Below are 27,494 nucleotides of genomic sequence, written 5' to 3' on the forward strand. Positions count from 1 at the left end.
ACTAAAGTAGAAAACCTTTTAAAAGATACTTGCTTAGGGTTGTAACCTTCTTTTAAATTGGCTGGTAGTAAAATGGAAATACCACCAAATGTTGAGTATTGGAGGTCAAAACAGAAAAATAATATCGTCAACATTCTGATTTGTATGTATGGCAGATTTTATGAGAAAGATCATACTCAAGTATTCAACTTATTTTGAACACAACTTTCATTTTGTAAAGACCCTTATGACAAAAAGAGCCCCTGTAATAGGATATGCATCAGTGAAAAGTTAGGTAGAGTTTATAATATTAAAAGTAATTACTAGAGGGGTGTCTAGGTGGCTCAGTGGATTGACAAGCATCCAACTCTTGATTTCAGCTCAGGTCACAATCTCACAGTTTGTGGGATCAAGCCCCATGTCAGGCTCTGCACTGACAGCTTAGGGCTTGCCTGCCATTCTCTGTCTCCCTTGCTCTCTGCCCGACCCTCCCCCCCCACCCCCGTTCGTGCATGTGTGCATGTACACTCTCTCTCTCAAAAGTAAATAAACTTTAAAAAATATATTTAAAAAGATTAATTAGTACAGGCTTATTTATGCTTTTAAGGTTTTATTAATATAGCAGTGGTTTTCATACTAATGTTCATTCTGTCATACATGTTATTAGGCTGTTAATGGTGTAACTGAGCCTCATTGACAAGGCAATACCTGCAGAGCACATATTGTAGACCAGGGAAGCAATCCCTGCTTTTTCTTCGTTTGCTTTAAAGAGCAGATACTGGTTGCTTATTTTTATTCTTCAGTTCTAGAATACCTTTTCCTTATTATGATTGCTTTTTGGATGTCTCCCACCCCTACAGGTGATCTTCTCTTACAAGGTCCAGTGTTCATCAGAGAGCCCAGCAACAGCATTTTCCCTGTTGGTTCAGAGGATAAAAAAATAACTTTAAATTGTGAGGCGAGAGGCAACCCTTCACCTCATTACAGGTACAGTGGAAAGTTTGCAAATCCAAATTAAGAAATAACAATGTGGCCATTGTGATTTTGGGGGTTTTTTTGCTTCAATATATGTATGGCATCCATAAGAAATAATACATGAAACTGCAGTTGTATGCTATGTTCAGCAGTTCTGATACATAAACATTGGATCCATACTGTATATATTTGATTCATTATTCACTTTACAATGAGATTCCTTGTTTTAAAAAAGACATAGCAGAATATCTTAAATAAACAATGCATTTTCACTGATTTATAGTGCAATTTAATTTATAAACTCATTAGTTTACGTGCACTTGTTGGGAACATATCCATGGTGGGGATAAAATCAAATATTTCAAAGGTAGTTAGAAGTCATAGTTTTTAAAAAAGTTACTTTTTGGCTATTTGTGCTTCTTTCTTTACCATTTTACTGACCATGTGTGTGAAGGTTCACTAAGTATAGGGGAATAAAGTACATTCTTACTAAAGTTATTTTCATTATTCTCAAAGAGAAATTATATTAGTTTAGTAGATTTTTTTTTCATGTAAGAGTATGTATTTTTCAGATTACATGAATAATACTTGTTCACTGAAAACCGTCAAACATCACAGAAAGGTATAAGGGAAAAAAGTCTGAATTCCCATCCGCTTAAGATAAAAATATTAATATTTGGAGGTTGATGATGGATGATTTGGATGGGATGGGTATTTACTTTTTTTAAAAAAGCACAAGCTTAACTATTTTTACTGTTATGTGTGCTTAGGTGACCCAATTTAATGAAGAAATGAATTATTTATAAACAGCATATGCAGCTTTCATATAAGTGGCAATGAGAAAGTGCTCGAGGCACCTTGAGAACAACATGCTCTTTTGGATACTGTGAGCATTTGTCTCGAAAACTCTGTTTACAATATTAGTTTCTTGGCAAAACCTCCTCTGTAATCTGCAGAACAAGCATACTTCAGCCTGTGTTAATAAAATTCTAAGTGGTAAGGGTACTAATGCAGACCTTATAGAACTTCTATTGTTTTCTTAATCCATGTAAATAATAGAAGCCAACATTCATTGTTCAATTGGGTCAGCATCGGGTTAGAAGGTAGACCTTTGTATTTTTACATCTGGAAGTAACCTAAGTCAGTCTCTTTCAGTAATATTCAAAGATATATTTATTGAGCACCTGCTGTGTACTTTCAACAGAATACACAATGATTCCAGGTTACTGGTCAGAATTGACAGAGGTGTAAAAAGTTTTCTCTCTGCCTCTTCCTCACTCTGTAGAAATAAGAAAAGTATAACATAAAGTTAAAAAAATATAAGAATCTGTGTTTTATGAGTTAGTTCAATTAATCAAACTTGAGCACATGTAACATCTGAAAATATTTTCTTCTTTGGGAGAAAGATGAACACATCAACTTTAATAAAAGACGTTATCCTAGAAACATTTTTTTGCCGGCATTTTCATTCATCTATTCATTTCTCCCTGAAACAGAAGATTATCCTTTTAGATATGACTGTAATATGATAAAGAATCCATATGAATGACTCATCTGTGGGCTGTTTCTCTGTTGTCAGTGAAGTTGTATTCCTAGCATTTATCTTATGAATAATTTGATGATAAATGTGTTCAGGGGAAAAAGATTTAGTCAGACAAGAGTGTTTTTCTAAATTAACAGTTTAATTGTATTTGTAAACTTTTATCAAGTAGCAAGAAGTCTTGAGATCAGAAATCCAGAAATAGCCTGTTGTTGCGTTAATTTCTTTATATTTGTTGCGTTAATTTCTCTGTAATGCCAGAGAGTGTCTTTAAACATACTGATGCCATGTGTAAAATGTTGATGAAGAGGTCCTGCCATTTACACAGTGCCTCTTAGGTTTTATGTTGTGGCCTGGGATGTGGTGTGTTCCAATTTAAGCAGAATCTGTACCTGAGACCAGGAGATATGCGACTTAAATTGATCCATCAGTTTTGTGTCTGATAAATGAAGAAATTTAACATGGTAGATATGGTTCTAAAGTACTTGGTTTGTAGCCAGATTGAGCAGACACTTTCATTATAGCTCTAAAGATTCTCTAAAGTTAAGACTTGTAACCAGTATAAAATTCCACTTAAAATGAAGGTTTATAGTCACTAGAAGTCGAGACCTTGAAAAAAAGCATAAGGGAACCTCTTTACATTGTGAAAATACAAGGCTTTCCTGTAACAACAACTCCCCATTATTCATGTTTTCTGTGTAAGAGGTTATGCTGAAGGAATAAATGGGAGTATACAACCCTGTAGGCTGTAATTATGACCTTATCTACTTAGGCAACACCTTCAGTTATGGCCTGATTTTTTTCTCCTATCTTTTGATTTTAATAGTCAATCATGGAATAGTTTGTAGAATTCTTTAAATATTTCAGGAGAAAATATGCTTGCTTGTTCTTATTTTTTAACTATCCTTTAGAAACTACAGATAAATGGTATAAATATGGAAAAGCACTGAAGTTGGGGATTTGCTTTTTGACATGACATCAGAGAAAGGATATATTTTTATAAGGGTTTATAAGGATAAGCAGTTAGATAGATGGATATCAAGGGGAAAATCAGTGGTTCATGTGAAATTTACAAGTTGAAGACAAATCCAACCCTGTTTCCCAAGATTTGAAATAAAGTTTAAGAGTCTGATAAAAGAATACCCTTTGAAAGCCCACAGCCTACCTTGTAGACTGGGGCAAATTTGTCTGATGAGAGATATATTCTTGGTTCTCCCATTGGGTAAAAAGAACTCTTAATTGGCCATATTAGATATCCAAAAGTTCAGAAACTCTCAAGAGAAATTACTTGTGTTAGGGTTTAATTGAGACTTTTATTCTTCTCCCCACCCCATCTCCCCACCTAAGCCCCAAAGCCTATATTTAAAGGTTAATTAGTATGTATTCTCATTGTAATTGCTGATGATGACAGAAGAGATTACCCTGAGGGAGTATTAGTAACTTTCTTAAGTGGGAGGGATTTTCCCTGACTTTTCGTAGGGTTATAAATGCCCATTATTTCACAATTTGCTCACATGGAAGACCCCAGCTAAGTCACTTCTACGGATGCCATTCAGCCTTTAAAGGAACCACATGTTTGAGACAGACTGGGGCAGAATATGTAGATACCTAATGGCGACCAGGCAGGTAAAAAGCTCAAAGAGGTGGATGTGCCTTGAGAACATATAGAGACATTGAGTAATGACTGGAAACTATCCAACATTCAGCCACAAGCCTTTTGAATGGTGACAACTGCTTCTCAGCACTAGCCAGTGATTACCATCCAGGTATCCTGGTCCAGTACAACAAAAGCTTTTCAAGAGATGTTTTAAAATTCAGGTGTTTTCTCTTTGGAATCTCTTGTAATGTAGGCCAAAGAAAATAAGTCTTAAAGTGAAATGTGGCCCACGTGGGTTTTATGTTTTCAACATTTATTCTAGCTTGAGACTTACGAGTTGTATTGTCCAATGTGGTAGCCAGTGGCCAAAAGTTGACCCGGGAGATTTAAATCAGTTATGTTAAAAATGTATTTCCTCAGTCAGAGCAGCTTTATTTCAAGTGCTGAGTAGACATGTGGGGCTAATAGTTACTGTATTGGAAGGAACCAAAGACCATTTTTATGCTTCCATAAACTTCTGTTGGATGGCTCTGCTCTAGACTGATCCTTGAATCCACAGCTTTTCTGGTTTTTTTTTTTGTTCTCCCAAAAAGGAAGTAACCACAACCTTATTGTCTTCCAGCTCTATATAATAAGTAAACTATGTTAATAAAGTACACAGTGAACAATATTGGATATACAAGTTATATGGACTAAGTATCTTTGCAAAATATCATCTCCCCTGGCCACGGTTTCTCCCTTTTAGGTATGGTTCCCTGTATTGGAATTTACTGAAAATCAACTAAATGCATTCAGTTTAAGGAAGAAGAGGAAAATAAGAGCCACTAATTGCTGCTCGCCATTTATTGAAAGAGTAAACTGTAAGGAAGAAAAATCTGAGTTTTCTTGTTGCCCATATATACACAGTCACACACACACACACACACACACACACATATGTACACACAAACCACATATTACTGTACATGGTACCACATGTGGTAATACATATGGCTCCATATATGTACTACATTTGTATGCACTATATATGCTGTATATATTCTACATGTAGAGCATGTATAATATTTTGATTGTATGCACTTTTTCCCTTACATTATCTTGTTGCCATGTAAGATCTGATGTCACTGTTATTTCACTTTTATGCTGCAAGACAAATAAGTGTTTTTGTTCCTCTAAGTTCTTTTGGCCTGGGGCACCTGGGTGGCAGCATAGCCACCGGTTGAGCATCCAACTTTGGCTCAGGTCATGATCTTGCGGTTCATGAGTTAGAGCCCCGTGTCGGGCTCTGTGCCGACAGCTCAGAGCCTGGAGCCTGCTTCAGATTCCTAGTCCCTCCTCTCCGCCCCACCCCTGCTTGTGCTGTGTCTGTCTCTGTCTTTCAAAAATGAATAAACATAAAAAAAATTTTTTTAATAAAAAATAAATTCTCTTGGCCTTTTGGGAGACAAAATCCTTTCTGCTGGATTAGTAGGCCTGATTCTCTGTGTTTATCTTCATGCTCAACAACTTTTAGCATCCCAACTTCTCCAGCTGATCAGTTCTGGTCCCCACACCTACAGTCAGCTGTATGAGCAATGACATGTTCACATGGTTGGCATGATTGCTAACCGTTAAAGAGTAAAGAATATCTATAGTGCCGGAGGGAAGTGGAGGTAGACAGCATCTCTTACAGAGCATTTTAAACTTGGCTATGTTACTGCCTCTCTCATGAAGCCTTCTTAATATCCGCTGTACTGGGTCCATGCTCCAATGATATAGTGCCCATTTTACTCCATACCTACTTGCATGGTAAAACTTACCAAAATGAAATGTGTGATTGTCTTGGTAGGATGTAACCCCCTTAAAGGTGAAGACGGTTTGTTCTTCACCCTCACCTTCCAAATGCCTAGCAAATAGTGCATGCTGAATTGGAGCATGAAAAAAAAAAAGTAGAATGAAGTTAATGGGGGAAAACAAAGCAAATTTGGGATTAGGTCATGTTTAGGAGTCAAGAATATCATGAAGGATCAGACGGTTAGAAGTGGTCAATAGTACATTTTAGAGCATATTCTTAAGTGTGGATCGATTCCTTTTTTGGGCTCCATTTTAAGACACATCGCCCATGAGGTGACAAAGCTGATTGCATGGAACACAAAGCTTACTTATATCCTCCCCTTAGCAGCTGGAAAAAGAAGGCATCCTTCCTACTAGTGTCATCAAAAGTTCTGAATAGTGTCAGAAAAAAACATGACATTTAAAAACTGCTAATAGTGTGAGCAATCAATATCCAAGAAAAATGTAGAAGTTAGATTTTAGATGTTACAGACAGAATTATAAAAAATAATTCACATCACATTTGGTGCTGTTCTTTCTTGTGTGTTTGCAGTGGAGTGAAAAGGCAGGATAACACATAAGGACCAAAGCCAGGTTAAGTCAGTTGGGCCACTTTCATATTCTTAACTAAGCACTGAGGCCAAGACAAGGATTGTTCCGAGTGGTCAGGTCAAGTCATGTGAGGAGTGGCCTCTTCAAAGGGAGTGAGGGAGCACTGCTACCAGAAAAAAGCAAAAACAGGTACAGAGAAAGCCGGAATGGCAAACCTCTTTTATTATTCTTGTACCAGTAATTTTAAGGCAATCAGTGATCAATTTGAATGAGGCTATAGCTATGTAAACTAAACAGTTGCTTTTAATCCCAGTGTTTTTTTCTTAAATATGTATGTTTAAAATTTATCTATGAGTGAGAAGAAATGGAAATCTATGTCATAAGACACATCTTAAAAACTTAATTTTTAAAAAACACAGCATTGCAATTTAACTCGTTTATATCTTTGGCAATTATTGCTGAAGCCTAACTAGTTATTTTTGGATAAAGTATTGAATATGCAAATTTAGACATTCATTCTTTCAAGGGCTGCAATTATTCTCATCACTTCAGTAAACATATTAACAAACATTGCATTTGAACACAAATGCATTTGCTTATTAACTTGAAAGCCACATCTAAAACCACAAATTGCTTCTGTGATTAAATTCCTAATTTTCCTGTCAGCCCCCAAATAAAGTATTGCCCGTTGATTTAACAAGTGTTTAGTGTGGGCTTATTTCCAAAACTTAGCCCCACTCCCTAAAGATTTCAGCAAATTATTTTGTTCTCTTCACTTTATGTTCCAGTCTAACGTGTGATGTTTTCTTTTTTTTACCAGCTTATTGTTTGTGTTTCCGTTTTCCTGACCAGATTTTGTGTGATAGCATAGCTATCCTGAAGGACATTAGCTTTGTATAAATAACTGTGAGGTGAATTGTATCCAGGGATTATTTTGAAACTACCTGATGTCAGTCAGTTTAGTTAGTTTCACTTTTAAAGGGTGACAGTCTCCAACCTTGTTATCAGGTTCTAGTGAAAGACCCGTTTTAGGGCTTGGTGCCTGAAATTGTAGTGGCAAGATATGTCTATGATTATGTTCATGATTGTTGTTCATGCCATTGAGGTTTTGTGTAAGGGTTGCCATATCATCTAATAACTAGAATGGTAAGTAAATAAGAACTAATTATTAAGTAAGTGAAAATAAATATGCATTCCTTCCTCATCTTTTTTTTTTTTTAACGTTTATTTATTTTTGAGACAGAGAGAGACAGAGCATGAATGGGGGAGGGGCAGAGAGAGAGGGAGACACAGAATCTGAAACACGCTCCAGGTTCTGAGCTGTCAGCACAGAGCCCGACGCAGGGCTCGAACCCGCATACCGCGAGATCATGACCTGAGCCGAAGTCGGACGCTTAACCGACTGAGCCACCCAGGCGCCCCTCCTTCCTCATCTTTGAGATGTTTGTTACTAATGTGGCTGACCACAGGGAGGGACGACTATATGGAGGTTAGTTATGGCTAAGTTACTCCACTCAGGAAACTTCTATGAGACCCTACCATGCACCAGCTATTATGGCTGATGGTGGGAATTCAGCAGTGATTGAAACACTCATCAGGCATTGGAAGTCATGCTTTCAAAAGCACCTTTCAACTCTGAAAGTGTAGGCTTTTTGTACTGACTTAACTTCTTACGTGAATTCATGTTTGCATGCACACACACACACTCTTACACAGTTTGTTCTTTGTATTGGAAAGCAGTGATTCTTGTACCCTCAGTCACTGATGTTTTAGCATGTTTTCCAGAAGTAACAATTATAGTTTTCCTCATGAAAAAGCAGTAACTGCCAGTTGTAATAGCCCCTGTGTCAGGTACCTTTTGCTGTTATAGTCAAAATTCAAAGCCTGTTGGCTCAACGGCATGCATGATGTTTTAAAGGAATTGTATTCAAAAAACGTTTACAGGGAAATTTGCCATAGACTCCCACCATTCTATTGTACAGGCTTGGCCCAACCTCCTTATCCCCACCTGCCCAGTGTTTCTCCAGTGAGGACATAACCAGCGCCCTGTTGTGTAGACAATGCAGACATGATTTTAGAAGTTGATAGATCAAATTCATGTTGTCTCAGGCTAGCAGAGTGCACAGCCCAGAACTTCTCATTCCAGCCCTCCGCTTCTACTCATTGGCCCAGAAAAAAATTCACAGATAACTTCCACACAAAGAAATGTGAGGGATTGAGAGCTCATTGCGTGAGAATGAGTAAATTTGTGAAATATGAATATTAGACCATTTCTCACTTGTGGATTCTAAAAGCAAATCCTAATTTGTGTAGAATGAGCATTTGAACACTGGAGGCTGGCAATGAACTTATAAGATCATTCAAGAGTGTTACAACATGATGATTATACAAAGGTGCTTAATCTTGTGACATTTACCACTGAGCTAAATCTACAAGGTTAGTCTGTTTCTAGAGCACAATGTAAATGTTATATGATTGAAATACTGGTATATGCAACCCCAAGAGCCACTGGGCTGTCTTTTCTTGCTCCAGATCACTGCATTAAGCCTTTTGGAATGGAATTTGGGTGCGCAAATGTTACTTTTATGAATTTTAAAGCAATTTTGATATTTCAGAAAGACCTTATTCTGAAACTTTAGAGTTTCTCATGAACTTCACACTTTATTCTTAAAAGTGGACATCTGCACCTTTTACAAATAATTATGTATGTGCAAAACTAAAAGACAGTATCTGCCTCTAAAAACTTCCCAAATTCATGGCCTCAATGTGCCACTCACCTGTCACACTTTATTACTATGTGTTGTTCTTGAACTCTAAGCAGTTGATTACAATTTACTGCAAAGAAAATTAGTCTAATTTGTAGATTTATTGGACACATACTTTGTAAAAGGAGTAAGTGTGTGTATGCCTTCAGTTTTCTTGAAGGTTTCTTATGCAGAAGAAAGTATCAGAAATATTTAGAAATCAGGCTTAAATATGAATATTTTGCATTGGGAACTTAAGTACACTTTTTTCTCAGGATGTGATAATTTTTTGGAATTTCAGGCCCAGAGATTCCTTACACATTTCAGAGTTTAAATAAATACAGACCTTTTTAATTCACATACTTTCAGTAAGAGGAAAAATAATCAGTGTTTAACAAGATAACTGAGAACTTTTATATCATCTGGGGATGAAGTCCATTTAATAATAAATAGTGTTAAGAAGGAGGGAAATAATTGTATCACTTCGTTAAAAGAAAATTAACATTCTTTTGGGTATGTCTTAGCTCTGAAGAGTTTGGTGAAGCAAAGCACTTACTTTTGGCATAGCGGAAACATATTTAAAAGGGAGTAGATTTTGCCTTTTCACATAATGCAATAATCTAGGCATTCAGTCTATGTGATGAAGATCGAGCTAAAGAAAGTACGAAATATTTATGCATGAAAAAATCTTTTCCATTTTAGTTGTTTAGTCAAAGCTTTGGGAAGATAGCTTTCAGATATTAGACACTTACTGATATAAAGTATTTTCCTACATACTTTATGATATCTTAAATCTTTCCAGCTACTAAGTAGGCAAGAAGAATTGCTTCTCCATATTTTTATTTATCTTTTCAATTTTCCACATAGCCACTGTACCTTTATTATTCATCAGCTAAACACAAAAACACAATTTTCAAATTAAGCCTTCAGACATGTTTAGTCAGGCCATAAAGATTCTAACTCTAGAGCTAAAATCCTCTTTTCCCCCAACAAACTGTATTTTCTGGGTAACAAAAATACAAGTACCCTTTGTCATGAGAGTCTGTCGTTCAAAAGTGTATGAAATTAACTACATCTTTTCTGATTTGAGTTTAGAGTTTTTCCCAATGCAAGCATTAAGATGCTCAGAAGCTTACAAACCATTCATTGCTTAAAAATTCAACCCACCACATGGGGCATCTGGGTGGCTCAGTTGGTTAAGCATCCAACTTCAGCTCAGGTCATGATGTCACGGCTCATGAGTTCAAACCCCACGTTGGGCTCTGTGCTGACAGCTCAGAGCCTGGAGCCTGCTTCCGATTCTGTGTCATCTTCTCTCTGCCCCTCCCCTGCTCACACTTTGTCTCTCTCTCCTTCAAAAATAAGTAAAAATTAAAAAGAATTTCAACCCACCCACTTGTGATTTACTGTGATATTTATTCTCTGAAAGTCAAACCCAGCATGTGTAGGACTGTGTCTTCCATGTGGTTTGTCTGCATTTGTACCTGCCTGGAAACCATTGAAATGTGGGACTAAACTTATACATTTGTTCATTTCCTGTGGCTTCCATCATTAAAACTTTATTATGTATTATTCAGATATAGAAAATGATATAAACACATAATCTAGTGTAATGATGAACATCCATAAAACCACTACTCAACTTAAGAAATAAAGACAGGGGCATGTAGGTGGCTCAGTTGGCTAAACATTAGCTTCCATTCAGGTCATGATCTCATGGTTTGTGAGTTCAAGACCCACGTTGGGCTTTGCTGTCATCATGGAGCCTGATTCAGATCTTCTGTCCCCTCTCTTTCTACCTCTTTCCTGATCTCTCTCTCTCAAAAATAAATAAACATTTAAAAAAAGAGAAAGAAAACCAAAAACCTAAATTTCCTCGTATTGCCCCCAAACATACCCCACTTTCTTTCCATGAGAGCTTTAAAATACCTTAAAGTGGAGGTTTTTCATTTTCACATTTTAAAATATGTTTAGTGCATTGATACTACTTTATATGTTTTAAAACTTTACATAAATGGTATCAAACTGTATTTTGTGTACTTTCATTTGTGATAATATTCACATTTCATGTCTTTGTTTTCAGAGCACGTAATATGTCCAAGTTAAATATTTTATGTACTAATATAACAATTTTTAGATGACACATGACATGAGTAAAGAACTCTGAGCTGGAATTCAAAAATGAGTACTACTTCTAGTCCAGTAATGAGTTATTTGGGAACAGCTGACATCTCAACTTTTTTATTGAAATCCTCATCTATAAAAGGAGTATTAGATTACCCACATTCTCAGTTACAATGAGCAACTGAGATGATTGTTGTTATAATATACAAAAATTGATAGAATTGATAGTATAATTTTACTGTAACAATTCAGTCTTCCAGGAGGAAGACGGCTTAATTTATACAACAGATGTGTTCTTGAGACTGTGGGTTATTTCTGAGTTTTTCAAGGTGAAATCGACTTTGATGCGTCAAGTATTCTCCTCTTTTAAAAACTGTTTTTTCTGTTTAAAAACTCGTGTTTAAAAACCAGCATCTTTTTTCCTTTCTTATTTTGGCTTCCTATTGATAAATATGGCTCTGGGGTTAATGCCTTTACTGTTGCGGACCCCCTTGGTGGTATTTAGGGTCTTTTACTGCAGTGTGCCATTTAGGAAATAGCATTGTGATGGCTGAGAGGAGTGGAGAGTGCCTCAGGGATAGGTATTTACCCAGACAAATTGAAATGGATAGTTGAGCACTTATCCAATTAATTTATTAAATGTGCTCAGTCGGTCTGAATAAATCAAAAGAAGTGTGCTCTTTCCCCCCTTCATTGGCAACATGAGATTGGCCTGAAGTACATGAGATAATTACCTCAACTTTCTACTTCCTATTTGCCTATGCAGACCCAGTCTAAATTTTCCCCCCAGTGAACAGATCATTCTTACCTCTTCAGAAAATCTTGAAAAATCCTTAACTTCTAGAGGCTATTCTGTTATGCTTTCTACTATACTTTAACCGTTTGTTTCCACTAAATAGCTGGGCCATGCTTCAATTCAGGTATGCCACCATGGAATAATATATTTATCGTCCTCATTTATGAAAGGTGATGTTTAAAGTAGATTTTATAATGTGGATTTTTTAAAAATTTAAATACGGGAAGAGGGGAAAAATCTTGATATTTGTTTTACAGATGGCAGCTGAATGGAAGTGATATTAATCCGAGTATGGAATATCGCTATAAGTTGAACGGAGGAAATCTTGTCGTTATTAACCCAAACAGAAACTGGGATACGGGAAGTTACCAGTGTTTTGCGACAAATTCACTTGGGACAATTGTCAGCAGAGAAGCTAAACTCCAGTTTGCATGTAAGTTTACATTTGCAACATCTAGCAAACCCAATATTTTAAAATATTTAACTGAGTTTGTGTGGTCATTTTGGATTTCAGAAACAATACGTGGATTTTATTAATTGGATAAATAGGTTGAGGAGACAATTCAGTATGATCTTTTGGATCTCTATGTACTATACAAATCAGAGCTTAAAATGCGTGGGGGTGTGTTTTCCATTTTGCTGTTTTTGTAAGGATTCTGTTTAGGAATGGAAAAAAGAATCCAGTTAAGAATATGTTCATCGAGTAGCTACTCTGTCTGCTACTGCGTTTGAACTGAAAAGAAAATGAAGGAATTGTCAGACATGATCCTCGCTCTGGGAGAACATTGAAATTAGAGAAATTAGAGAATTATGTCTGAGAGATTTGAAAAGATTTAAGGAACCAAGACAATGAGAAGGAAAAGAATCTTATTGACCTCCCTTGTGGTTTTGCCCAGTTCACAGTGACCTTCAGGGCAACCCTCACTGAGGCAGGGCTCTGGAGGCCAGCTTTGTACCGTGTTAATTGGACCTGGGTGAACTTGTGGCCCAACCTGAGAAAAATCACAGCCTTTCTCCAGGGAATTCTGAATTGGGACCAGAGATCTCATTTAGTTTTTATCTTCCTGATAATATCTTGTGACTACTTTCTACTTTTTGCTTCTTTTAGTTTCTGTTCCTTTGCTTTAGCTGTATATTTTGTACGTAATGCATCTTAGGGTTACCTTGGTTGTAAGGTTTCTCTTAGTTCTTTACATATACCTCAGTAATTCTGAAATTGGATTGCATGTGTTCTTATAATGTGGTAGTATTGTCTCCCCACAGCCACAAGCCATTAAGAAATTGATGATGTGTCATTTAATGCATGGCTTATTCTGCAGCTTTCTGTTCTTTATAATGACAATGGTTGGTTTTGCTCCTGATACTATATTCTGCATGCTCTGTTTGCATACTTACTTGCTCTTTCCATTGTTTTCACTTTGTTATCTTCGATGAACAGTGTTTCTGGCTCTCTGATTTAAAGCTGTACCTTCCTGAGTACTTTGAAAGCTAGATTTTATATCATACAAATTTAAGTTTGCCTTGAAGTTTACCAATTAGTATTGTATATGTTCTTTTAATAGCCAGAATTTTAAATCTAAATTGTTTTTTCAGAGTTACTCCATTTTAAACAATAAGTTTCGTTCCTTTTTTCCCTTACTGTATATTTTGCTGTCCTGGTGATTTCTGTGGTTATTGATTTAAATTGTTGTTCTGCCGTTTTCATAGAGGGGTGTGTGTGTGTGTGTGTGTGTGTGTGTGTGTGTGTGTGTGTGTATACACATACAGGGCAAGCATATATATTAGGCACTATGTATATATGCATGTATGTGTGTATATACTAAGTATACATATAATATTTTTCTCATGAATGATTTAATATGTGCATATTGTCTTTAACCAGAATTTTGCCAGAATCTATGAGGTATCAGTGTTTTTACCTAGTTTCAGTGCCCGCCATGAGACCTCTTCCCATTCTTGCATTTTTATTTTTTTAGTATCTCCATTTTTAAATATTTACTATTTAATAACTCATGTTTAAAAACGGAACTATGTATCATCATATTTTAAAATTTATTTTGAGAGTGCACGCATGTGTGAGGGGCAGAAAGGGAAAGAAAGCATCCCAAGCAGGCTCCGTGCTATCAGCATAGAGCCTGATGGCAGGGTGAACTGTGAGATCATGACCTGATTTGCAATCAAGAGTCTTGATGCATCACCAGGTGAGCCTCCCAGCTGCCCCTGTTTCATCGTATTACATTTTAAAGAATGTCATTATATTGACTTGAGTATGCAGATACCTTCTGGTTAGTACAAAGGTTGAATCCCCAAACTGCCAAAGAATTCCCATATGATGTCCTATTGTCTTATGGAGTTAGTGTTGCTGAACACAAGTCTGAGATCAGACTCACTTCCGTTTCTTGGGAGCTCACCACCACTTCCTTTTTTGTTGCTTTTTTGTCTCACTTGGTTGCATATGTGATAATTTTTCTTCATCCCTTTAGTTAAAAACATGCATATTTCTAGCATACAGCAATGTTTAGCTCTTTTTAAAATTACTTTGCTTAGAATTTGAGTTATTATTATACTTGCATGTTTTGTACACAGTTTAGGAAATTTTCCTTCTTTTATATCTTTTAGTTTTATGCTTGATTTACTCATATTTAAAAGGCACTGATACTCTGTGTACTGGATTTTTTTTTGTCCTATTTTTTGAAATACGTTTTACCTCAGGCTGTTCTTTCCTTTGAATTTCTGTTCGTCCTTCGATGAGGCCACATCTATTTGTTTGTATTCTTTTGAGGATATAGTCAGTTTTCTGAAATGCTCTTTTGGATCTACAGGCAGTGTTTGTTCCCACTTCCATTTGGTGTTTTCATTTTTATGCTTAATATTTTAAATATGCTCTAAAGCAAATTTTATCCAAACTCTGTTTTTATCAACAGATGCTATCAGTGGATTACCCTGACTCTGTTTGCTTTGCTACATGCAGAGGTCAGATTCTTTGCTCTGATCTATAGCAGAATGTACAATTCCCAGTCTAATTCCCTATTTCTAGGAGTCTTTCACCAAATATATTGTTCCCTTTATGCAGTGATATTTTTCTATTACAGATTTTTTAAAGATTTTTTTTCAGTCTATCCTTCATAGAGAGTATGGCTTGTTTGGAAATACTTCTGAAATTATATCATGCCTCTTCTAGTCTCCCTGTCCAGTACTTAACAGGCCAAGTGGGATAAAGTTGTTAAGTCTAGGATTTTATTTACCCTACTTACAAGCTAATAAGTTAGCCTGCTGCTGTTTCACTGATGGTAGCAGAAGACACGATATTCCTGGATCAGTGACAGAGGGCTTTATTACTCACAGCTCAGCAAGCAACATGCTTCCTTACCCTCAAGTCCCACAGAGGTGTTAAGCTGTGGCTGGAAAGATGCTGCACACACAGCTGAGGAACACTGGGCTTAGAGACCCCGCCTCTCTTATAGCAAGCAGTAAGCAACCTGCTTTTAATCCTAGAGAAAGCCATTACCTTATCCTTCCAGGCTGCTCTCTGCAGACACATCTTGAGAAAGACCTTTCAGCCTTGGCACACCCGGCAAAAACTTGCACAGAAGCTAACAGCACATGGTTGATTGCCTCTCCCAAAAAGGGTTGTCAGTTTTTTGTTTGTTTGCTACGATCCTTGAGTTTTTCACTTGGGTGCACCCTATCAGGATACATGTGGTAACAGCCTCACATACATTCTTGTTCTGGTGCTTGTCATGAGTTGCTTAGCAGTGCTGGTGTACAGGGAGTCTTTGGTTTGCTTTGGTTTTGCAGTTTGAGGAGGGGACGGTTCATAAGTGTTTTTTGGAAATAGACAAGAAGGAATTTTGGGTATTCTTTGCCTAATTCCATGTTAGATTGGAAATGTAAAAGATGCATTTTTAAAATGATATAGTTGAGATATAACTGGTATCTTATGGTAAAGAGACCAAAGACAGTGGAAAAAACAGTGGAAAATATTTGCTAGATCAGAGATTTCAAACCACCAGTTTTAAAAAAGCCTCGCTTTGACTTGGTAGCCTTGAAAGGATGTGGTGCATTAACCGAAGATGGAATTAGGATCAAGACCCTTGTATTAGTAAGATGCTCATGACTTCAGGGCATTTTGACTGTCTTTGCTGTAGACAAATGGATGGTAACTGGGTTGTCACTGAGAAACATCCAAATTGTTCACTATATGTCTCCTCTCTTGATTATGTTTGCATGGTTAGTGATACTTTTTGTTTGTATTAGTTATGGAGAAAGTATTTAAAATGTGCTTCATGGATAAATGAATATATGAAAGGATAGTCAATGCACCACTTATAACACTGGAGAAAATGCAAGGAAATGTAATCTTAATTTTCAAGTTGCTTGGAAATCGTGTTTGTAATAAAATGAAAATGAAAAAGGTCATTCTCAATTTAAGAGGTCTTTTTGTAGCCATTCTTAACCCTTTCCAGTAGATTATTTGTGGAATAGTAAAAAAACTTCTGTGGAAGGGAAAAATTTTTTAAATGATGCAGTGTTTGAGTTATAGATTTCTCAGTTATTTGCTATTATGTGACATGTGTATAATCTTTGATACGTGTTTAATATATTTGAACATTTTTTCCAGATTCTTAATTCCAACCACAGCAGTTTAGGATAGCAACCCCAAACCCCCAAATATCTTTGCTTCATTAATACTCAGTTTTATTTGTCTTATTCCTGAATTTCTTATATTTCTTTATTACAATGTTTTTATTTTGGTCATTTTGTGGTGCGTTATATTTTAATCATGAATTATGTTAGACATGCAAATAGTAGGGAGAAATTGGAAAGAATTTCAGTGTAGCCACCAGTTAAGATTTAAAGCATTTGAAGTTCAATTAAACCTACCTGCTAACTCACCCTGCTGACATTTCCTTCACTGGCTGCTCCTCTCAATAGTGATTCACTGCTGTAAATTAAGTGTGGTTTTTATCCTTAGAATGCACATTTGTTTTTCTAAGCAGCAGGCTAAATTGTTGTACCTTTTTAATCTTTTAAACTTTTATATAGTGGCATCATACAGTATGCGTACATCTGCAACATTTTTGTCCCCTCAGCATTAGGTTTTGAGTGTCTGCTGCTCTATATCCTTGCCAGTGCTTGTTATTGGTCTGTTTTTTAATTTGTGCAAATCGGATGAATATAAAATTGCGTTTTACTATGGTTTAATTTGCATTTCTGTGATTACAATGACGTTAAACTCCTTTTCTATATTTGGTTGATGTAGATTTTTTTCTTTTTACTGTATGATAGCCTTTTTTTTTTTACAGTTCTTTGTATACTTTGGATTGATCATCTTTTTAGTGGCTAGTTGTTTTTTTCCTTGAGTCTGTCAAATGATGAACAGATGTTCTTACTTTTGAATTAAGGTATCCATCTCTTTATAACCTGTGTTCTTTTATGAGTTGTTTAAAATTTTTTGTCCCTCATCCTTAAATGGTAAAGACATTCTCCTAAAGGTACTTATAAATGTTTAATGTTACGCTCTTTATATTAAGTATTTAATTATCTGGAATTGATTTTGTATATCATAGGAGGTGTAAGTACCCATTTATATTATTCCAATATGGGAAATCAACTTTAGCAGCCCAATTGATTGAAGAGTCCATTCTTAACCAACCCAAGTGCAACGTGTGGTCATTGTTTCTGGCTTCTTTGCGCTTTGTGTTTGGAGAATCGTATTATCGGCAAATAATGAGAATTTTTGTTGCCTTATCAACACTGCTCTTTCTCTAAGAGCCTAATAGAGTGTTAAGTTAATAGTTTGACGATAGATATTCCTATCTTGATCCTGATTTTATTTATTTACTTTTTTAATGTTTATTTTTGAGAGAGAGAGACACAGAGAGATAGAGAGAGACAGAGAATGAGAAGGGGAAGGGCAGAAAGGGAGACACAGAATCCAAAGCAGGCTCCAGGCTCTGAGCTGTCTGCACAGAGCCTGATACAGAGCTCAAACTCACGAACCATGAGATCATGACCTGAACCAAATTCGGATACTAACGGACTGAACCACCCAGGTGCCCCTTGATACTGATTTTAAAGAGAATAAATTAAGAGTAACATTGCATCATTTGATAGGACATTTTCTATGGATTTTGTAAATACTAATGCAGATCCTTTTCAGGTTAGTTTTTATTATGAATGTTTTATTCTTTTAAGAGCTTTTCCTACTTTTACTGAGATACTCCTTTTGTTTTTCTCCTTTAAACTATTATGTAGTGAATATTTTTTAATATTAATCAAACTACTATTCCTGGGTTAGTTTCCTCTTGGCTTTTATGTAAGTTTTTAAAATACATGGATGCAAGTAGGTATTTGCCAACATTTTATTTTGCATTTTTACATATATATTCATATAGGAGATTTTCTTTTTATTTTCTCTTATACTGTCCTTTCTTTGGCTTTAGTATCAAAGTTATGTGCATCTCTAAAAATGAGCTGGAGAATATTTCTTATTTTTATATTCCCTAGAATAATGTAAGAAAAATTGGAATTAGATATTCCTTGAATAAGAAGTAGAACTTACAGGGGTGCCTGGGTGGCTCATTCGGTTAAGCTTCCTATTTGGGCTAAGGTCATGATTCACACTTGGTGAGTTCAAGCCCTGTGTTGGGCTCTGTGCTGACAGCTTGGAGCCTGAAGCCTGCTTTGGATTCTGTGCTTCCTTCTCTCTCTGCTCCTCCCCCACTTGCACTCTGTCTGTCTCAAAAATAAATGAACATTTAAGACAAATTTAAGAAAAAGAGAAGTAGAACCTACAAATAACAACTGGGCTTGGAGTTTCATTGAGGAAAAAAAATTTTGAATGCTTATTTTTTTAATATTTTTTTAAATTTTTTTGAGAGAGAGAGAGCAGGAGAGGAGTGGAGGGAGGGAGAGAGAGAGAGAGAGAGAGAGAGAGAACCCTAAGCAGCTTCTGCTCTGTGGATGTGGAACCTGAGGCAGAGCTCAATCCCACCAACAATGAGATTATGACCTAAACCGAAATCAACAGCCAGAAGCTTAACTAACTGAGCCACCTAGATACCCCGAGGAAATATTTTAACTATTAATTGAATCTCTTGAATAGTTACAGGAGTAATCATATTATCTTTTTCTTTATGGAAAGTTGTGGCTTCACTAGGAATTTCATCCATATTTTTATATTTTCTAGTGCATTGGCAAAAAGTTATTTCAAAACCTTTCCTTTTATTATTATCATTCTTTGTACACTCCCTGTTTCATTCTAAGTATTATTTTACTCCTCTTTTTAATAAAACTTGTCAGAACTTGGCATTATGTTCACTTTTGAATCTTTATATGTCATTCATTTTATTTTTATTGTTCTTTCCAACTTCTTAGATTATTTTATTGTTCTTTTTTACATCACTTAATTTATATGGTTAACTTATTACTTTCTTACCATTCTTCTGTTCTCATATAAATATGTATGGCTTTAAATTTTCCTGACATCAGTTTTAACTGCAAACCAGAGTTTGACATAATAGCATATTTATTATGTTCACTTCTATAACTGTTATAATTTCATTATGATGAATGAAATTTCTCTTGGATCTGTGAGTTATCAGATTTGTGTTTTTGAACTTCCAAACATATAGAGTTTTTCTAGTCACCTTTTCTTACTTGTTTCTAACCTAGTGTCCCATAGATCAGAGCAGTGTCCTCCATATGTTCAGTGGGTTAAACTTGTTAATTTTGTTGCTGAAATTATATTATCTCATTACTGATGCTTTAGCTAAACAATCAGTTTCTCTCATATGATAGTGGATTTCACAGTTTATCCTAGTATTTCTGTATTTTTGCTTTGTATATTTAGTGATTTCTTGATGCATAAAAATTTATAATCGGAATATTTTTGGTCCACATGAGGTAACCAACAATCTTTTATTAATTACTTGCCTTAGAATTTAGGTGTTCATATGCTAATATTGCTTTCTAATTCATTCTGCGTTTTTTGTGTGTACTTCGCATATGGATTGGTTGAGAATCTCTTCCCCACTCAATAACATTGGAAGTTATACACCTTATTTATTTTCTTCTAGTAATTGCCCTAGAAATTTCAGTATGCATGTTTAACAAAGTCTAAAGTTAATTCAATATTTCTAACAATAGAGTATTTTGCAGTACTTTAAACTATATTGTCCTCCAAAATGCTGAAATATTGTTGACAAATATTTTTTGTTGAAATTTTTAATGTCATCAATTAGACATTACTGATACAGTTCCTTTGATTTTCCAGGGTTTTTTAAATGTCAGAAACAACATAAGCATGTATAAACCTGTATGTACTTTTTTATTTGTGTCTGGTTTTAAGGAAAACTTCTGGGGGACCTGTGGCTGTGTGCTGACAGCTCAGAGCCTGGAGCCTGCTTCAGATTCTGTGTCTCCCTCTTTTGCTGCCCCTCCCCCACTTGTTCTCTCTCTCTCTCTCTCTCTCTCTCAAAAATAAATAACCATTAAAAAAATTAAGGAAAACTTCAGGCTTCTGCACATTTCCTCTTTATGTCTCCTTTCCTAGAGGAAACTACTTTCAGTTTACTTTTAAGCATTCTTTGACCATCAGCTCTGAACTGATGCCCTAATACTCTCAGAGCACCACCTTGCCAACCACAGCAATGTGAGATTGCCTTTGCATAAGGTTTGTGAAATCCAGCATTTTAAAGTCATAACTCTTATAAAAGCACAAAATTAAAAATGGGGAAATCGACATTACATCCCACCTACTGTACTTTGACTAGAGAGAGTTTCAAAAGAGCATAAGCCTGTCAGTTTTCTGGCCCAGCCATCATCCAAACCTCCAAGATAAGTAAACACTTCACCTGCCTTTGTTTGAAGCTGGGGCAGGAGTTGGGGGGGGGGGGCGGGTACTGAGAAAAAGCCAGTTGCCAATTAATATTTTCATATGCATTGTCTTAGGGCATATTATCAAAGGATTTTATTAGATCAAAATTTGAGACAGGTCACTCTTCAGTGTTTACATGATGATGACTTTGCAAATAATGTTTAGAGCTGAGATTCGTAGCAAAGTATAATTACTAATTATTTTTCTTTCATGCTTAATTTTTCTTTTCCCACAAATAAGTAATCTTGTTTGTTTGTTTTACTTTCTTAATTTTCTGTGGTTTTATGCTTACGTCATCCAAAACTTTGGCTAGTTATCTGAATGTCCTCTCAGATATTGAGATGCATCAGATACCCTGTCGGTTTTATCTTCTCAGAGAAATCTGTTCTGGAGGTCTTTGGAGTGCTCCCATGTAAACTAGCTTTTTCCTGCACATCAGAGGCCGGAGTGGCTTCCTGACATCTCACTTCCTCTGTGTTGGTATTTGTTGTTTTAGAATGCCATATTCTCAAGTGTCCTAAGAAAGGATGAATAATATCTATGATTTTTTCCAGATCATGTGTTCTAGAAATTCTTTAACGGCATACTTAATTGAGAGACTCAGCCTTCTAGGGATTTGATATTAAAAATGATTTTCCTTCAGTACTCTGAAGATATTCTCCTGTTATTCAGCACCCAATGTTGCTGTTGAGAAATCTGATGCCACTTTGATTCTTTACATAGAGGGACCTGTTTTTCTCTGGAGGAGGTTTGTAGGATTTTCACAATGATTTGATTTTTATGAGTCAAATTTTATCTAACATAAACTTTTTTATGTTAGATAAAACATATGTTAGATAAGATATAAACATATCTAACATTTTATCGAACTCTATGGATCCTTATAGTTTTAGGACATCAGTCCTTTACTTCTGAGAGATTTTATGATTTCCTCTTTTTAGTTTTTTCTGTTTTCCTGTTCACGTACATTGTTATTTGCATTTTGGATAGCCTAGAATGGATTGCTCCTCTCCTCTCTTCACTCCCCAACCCTCACTACCACTAACACCCACACACATTTCTATCCGAATTTATTTCTTTGGGCTTTTATCTCTATCTCTTGGTAAATATTTTCAGCCTTTTCTTTGAACACTTCTAGTGAATTTTTAATATGTGCTGTCTAATGTTTGCAATTGAAGAGAATTTTTGTACTCTTAATATCCTCTATATCTTTTTTTGGTTCAGTAGTTGTAATATCTTTTCATATACATATGAAGATATGAATGATAGATGGTTTTCTTCCTTTGTTTTCTTCCCCTATACAAAATGTTTTTCCCAAGTAGCTTCGTTTCTGTTTTATACTGGTTGGTTTCTGTCTTTCAAATGAGAAATTGTCTTGCAGATATCTGGTTATTTTGGGTTATTTGCACAGGCCTAAGAGTGGGGAACCAATACCCTAACAGAAATCTCCATTTTCATGGTGCATCTTGTCATTGTGAGGTAACCATATTGTTGCTCATTTCATTGGGAGCCCCTTAAATATCAGTGCTTTTAGTTCTTCCCTTTTGAGCCAGTCAGATTCTTCAGAGGGGAAAAGAATCCAGTCTTCCCCCTGGTTGGCAATAACATTGCCACTAGTGTTCTACGAGCGTGGAGGGAGAAGAGGCCTTAGAGATTGCAGTATCCAAGGTGCATCTATTTATTTCATCCACCTGTTTTCTCACAAGATGCTTCCCAAGATCAACCGAATAATGTCTACTTAAGGCATCCAGTGTTTCATCCTCTAGAGAATAAGCCCCTTCTCTGTTGTGGAATGGGACTTCCTTGGTTGTAGGTGGGCAGACCAGAAATCTGGGTGTCTGCTGCCTAAACTTTTTATTTTACCACCCCCTCCACTTCCTTTCCTTTTCCATATGTGCCTGCTATCTCCATTCCTAAGGATTTTGAGGGTTCTGCCTGTCAATCTGCTCATTTCGGGGATTTCCTCATTATGAGCCCAAGAGTCATCTTTCTCCCATTTTGTGAAACCCGTTAACACCATCACTTCTGTTTTCTGGCTTGTAAAATTTTAGTACACTTTGCTATTCTGTTTCCCTGCCTTCAAAACATACCTCTATATTGCAAGTAGATCCTAGTTCGGAGAATATCTCCGAGGAAGAGAGAAATTAGATATGTAGGTGTTTCTCTGGGAGCCTTACTGTTACTTCATGCAAATCATTGTTTCTTTTTTAGATTCACTCACACATTTACTATTGCTGTTGGGCACCCGCTTTCTTGCATCTGGACTCATTTTTCTTCTTTGAGACCTCTATTAGAAATCTATTTAGTATGTTTCTGCAGGTGATCAGTGCTATTTTGTTTTCTCTTTCCCCCCATTGGTCTGAAAGTGCGTTTATTTGCCCTTGTTCTTCAGACAGTAATTTCACTGCAAAATGTAGTGTTAAAGACACTCCTAGACTGGAGCCAGACCGCCTGGGTTTGAATCGTATCTCCACGGCTTGTCAGCCTCATGACTTTGGACAAATACTTGACCTGCTTGTGTTTCTAGTTCTTCATCTGCAGAGCAAAGCTTCACGGTGGAATTTACTTCACTGGATGTGAGGGTTAAATGAACTAAAATGTGTCAAGCCCCCAGAGCAGTGCCTACCACAGAGTGCATGCTATCTGTGCACGATCAGCTCCTGTCATTTCTATACAGTTCCAGGGAATGATAACTGGATCTTGGGATGCATGTCTTATGACAACTGAAAATTTTTTAGCAGATATCTTCCAGATTCATTTATCCCCATGGCAACTCCACTCCTTCTCATTTTCTTTTGAATATATTTTGAAACTTCTCATTCTCTCCTGCATCTCTGTTAACTTGCCTGTCTGTCAGGTTTTCTATCTCCACATCTCTTTGCACTGTTCACAGTTACTTACTTCTTTCTAGCCTTTACATCACTAATTAATCTCTGCCAATTTACTATTAAATAATCCTTTGAGTTTTTACTTCTAGTGATTGTATTTTCCCTGTCTAGACATTCTGTCTGGCTCTTTTTTCTATGTTCCTGTTCTCTATTCAGAGCATCTTGTTTTTTTCTGATGGTTTGACATGCAACCCCATTTTTTTCTTTATTATTTTAATTGTTTAATGGCTTAAGTATTTAGGTATTCCTTCATAATGTTTATTAGCTCAGGACATTGCCTGTGTGAACCTGTGATTTGTTGGTCTGTTGGGAATATAAAAGTGTTCCCATTTTTTAAAAATAGTTTTTTTAATGTTTATTTCTTTTTGAGAGACTGAGAGAGACAGAGAATGAGCCAGGGAGGGGCAGAGAGAGAGAGGGAGACACAGAATATGAAGCAGGCTCCAGGCTCTAAGGTGTCAGCACAGAGTCCGATGCAGGGTTCAGACTCACAAACCTTGAGATCATGACCTGAGCTGAAGTCAGACGCTTATCCAACTGAGCCACCCAGGTGCCCCAAGAATCACTTTTTAAATAAAAGCCCCCATAAAGTAGAAACTACTAATAGAGAAGTTATTTCAGGTAAAACTTAAAATTTCAAAGGTCAGTTATTTTAGAGTATTATTTATATTATGATTAATGACTTGTATGTATATTATGAGAAAATTACTTTTCTCCTGTCTATATTATATATTTTGTCTAATTGTGCAAAGAAAGGATAAAAGGCATTTTAGTCTTAGTATACGTGCTGCTGAAGCCAGCACAGGGAAATTTAGTCTTTGTTTTTTAATAAGAAATTTATTGTCAGATTGATTTCCATACAACACCCAGTACTCATCCCAACAGGTGCCCTCCTCAATACCCATCACTCCCCTCCCTCCCACCCCCCATCAACCCTTAGTTTGTTCTCAGTTTTTAGAGTCTCTTATGGTTTGGCTCTCTCCCTCTCTCTCTCTCTCTCTCTCTCTTTTTTTTTCTCCTTCCCCTCCCCCATAGTCTTCTGTTAAGTTTCTCAGGATCCACGTAAGAGTGAAAACATATGGTATCTCTTTCTCTGTATGACTTATTTCACTTAGCATCACACTCTCCAGTTCCATCCAAGTTGCTACAAAAGGTCATATTTCATTCTTTCTTATTGCCACGTAGTATTCCATTGTATATATAAACCACAATTTCTTTATCCATTCATCAGTTGATGGACATTTAGGCTCTTTCCATAGTTTGGCTATTGTTGAGAGTGCTGCCATAAAAATTGGGGTACAAGTGCCCCCATGCATCAGCACTCCTGTATCCCTTGGGTAAATTCCTAGCAGTGCTGTTGCTGGGTCATAGGGTAGATCTATTTTTAATTTTTTGAGGAACCTCCACACTGTTTTCCAGAGAGGCTGCACCAGTTTGCATTCCCACCAACAGCGCAAGAGGGTTCCCGTTTCTCCACATCCTCTCCAGCGTCTATAGTCTCCTGATTTGTTCATTTTAGCTACTCTGACCAGCGTGAGGTGATATCTCAGTGTGCTTTTGATTTGTATTTCCCTGATGAGCGACATTGACCATCTTTTCATAAATAATTTTTGATGTGAATATGATCTCCAGTAGAATTTCTGCCTACCCAGGCCAACATGAGACTCTCTTTAGCCTTGGGTTAAGGAGTGTCCATACTAAGAAGATTTTATTGCTTTTTCCAGGAACCTTAGGGGTATAACCAACCTAGGAACTGTTTTATGTTACTATATTGGTTCTGGGTAGCCCAATGTGAATAGTCAGTTTTCACTATTTATGGTAGTTATCTTCCATAAGTCACTGTTAACACAAGTTAGCGAATACTGAACCATTGCTCCTCAGGGAAATATAGGGTTAGATTCCTGCAAACCTCTGGTCACAACATTATCTTCAGCCAATCAGTTCATAACCTTGTTTTATGTATGTTTCTGTTTAAAGGAATCTTGCGGAATGTACAATGTTGATTTATTAACATTAAACTCATGGTCAAGAGCTCTATTATTCATGCTCAAACAAAGTTTTTCTAACAAACATATTTTTCCCCCTAAGGCACAGCACAGTTTCCTTATGCATAAGAACATGAGACAGATTTCAGCCCTATGCTTGGGGTCCATTGAAACTGTGAGGTCAACCAAAAGCACACAAGCGCAAAAACCATGGCATTAAATATACAGAAATAAAGGATGCTTGTTTACAGTATGAGAGCTGAAACAAGAAGGCAGAGAGCATTGCTTCCTCAACCTCAATTGGGAATGTTCACAGGGTGTGACTCAGACTTGTCAACACTTTGTGCATGTGTTCAAATGACCGCCAAAGTACTGCAAATACTGATTTGGGGTTACAAATAAATTTTAGGCAGTAGGTGAACTTACAGACATGAAATTCACAAATAATGAGGGTCAACCATGTTAATTGCACAGGAAATCCCTAACCATGTGAAGTGTTAGGTCCCACATTGTGAATTCTTCATTGAAGTGTCTCTGCCCTACAAACCCCTCACGGCCACCACAGACCCACCCTAGGAGAGAGAGGACAAACTAACTCCCTAGTCCTTTCCCTCATTCCAGGGATGGGTTTAGCCATCACTGCAGCCCTGCAGACGTGCAGCTGTGTGCGAAAGGGCTTATCTCCAAAATGCCACTTTCTAGACCCAAAACCTATTTCTGTTTTCACATGGTCCGTTCAAGCCTAATGCTCTCATTGCCCACACCCTCATTCCCAGCAACCCCAGCATAAGCTCTAGAATTAATTGCTCTGCTTTTCACCTTACTTCTTTGCCCAGCTATGCATCCAACTTAATTTTTGTTGTAACAAACGCTGCAAGGTAACTTGTAGAACTAGATGTCTCCTGTCATTTCTTATGCTTTTTTATAATTCTGTTCAATTTGGTCACCTAGGATGATAATGTAAATGAGTGAAATAAGCTTGGTGTAAGCAATAAGAATTAGTAGGGTCTGAGATGGGCCGGAGATGCTGGCGTGCTTTTCCTAAAGGGAGTGCTCGCTGCTCCCTTCCCTAGTTTTTGTCATTTATTTATTTACTCCTAACTTCGTACTTCCAGCTTGGACCTGTCCCCCAAACTTGTGGCTCAGAAAACCACCTGCCAATTCTACTCTGGATATAAGCTGACATCTCAGAGTTATATTTCCAAACCATAATCTTGATTTTCCCAGAAACCTTGCTCCTCTCCAGTGTTCACCACTTTGATAAAAGACACATTTGTTTGTTTTCTGGGTTAGTTGCACTGATGTGGCTGTTATCTAGATGTATCAGTGGGACAAGGTGAGTTTAGGATTCTCCTACCCCACCATCAGGACGAGCACGGAGTAACGTCTAGAATTGTTGAATCACAACATTGTACACCTGAAACTAATATAATGCTGTATGTTCATTATACTTGAATAAAAAAATGACAATTCATTTGATGCCCATGGAAAAAAGACACATTTATTGCATTGTTCAGCCCCAAAAGCTGAGTCATCTGTGAGCTCTTTTTCCCCTTATTTACCTTCCACACATATTCTTTAATCTGTCCTTTTAGTTTTACCTTCAGAGTATACCCAGAAG

General features: G+C 36.6%; 1 protein-coding gene across 3 annotated transcripts in view; it reads left to right on the forward strand.

The window, feature by feature from the left end:
- CNTN3 (contactin 3) overlaps positions 1-27,494 on the forward strand; it is a 340,674-nt gene that overhangs the window by 114,414 nt on the left and 198,766 nt on the right. For all 3 annotated transcript variants that reach the window (XM_058726205.1, XM_058726206.1, XM_058726208.1), the window contains exons 3-4: positions 840-966; positions 12,377-12,552. In XM_058726205.1, coding sequence (XP_058582188.1) covers positions 840-966; positions 12,377-12,552 — 303 coding nt within the window. The remainder of the gene's footprint in view (positions 1-839; positions 967-12,376; positions 12,553-27,494) is intronic.

The sequence above is a fragment of the Neofelis nebulosa genome, chromosome 4 (assembly GCF_028018385.1).
Source record: "Neofelis nebulosa isolate mNeoNeb1 chromosome 4, mNeoNeb1.pri, whole genome shotgun sequence".
NCBI classification, from domain to species: domain Eukaryota; kingdom Metazoa; phylum Chordata; class Mammalia; order Carnivora; family Felidae; genus Neofelis; species Neofelis nebulosa.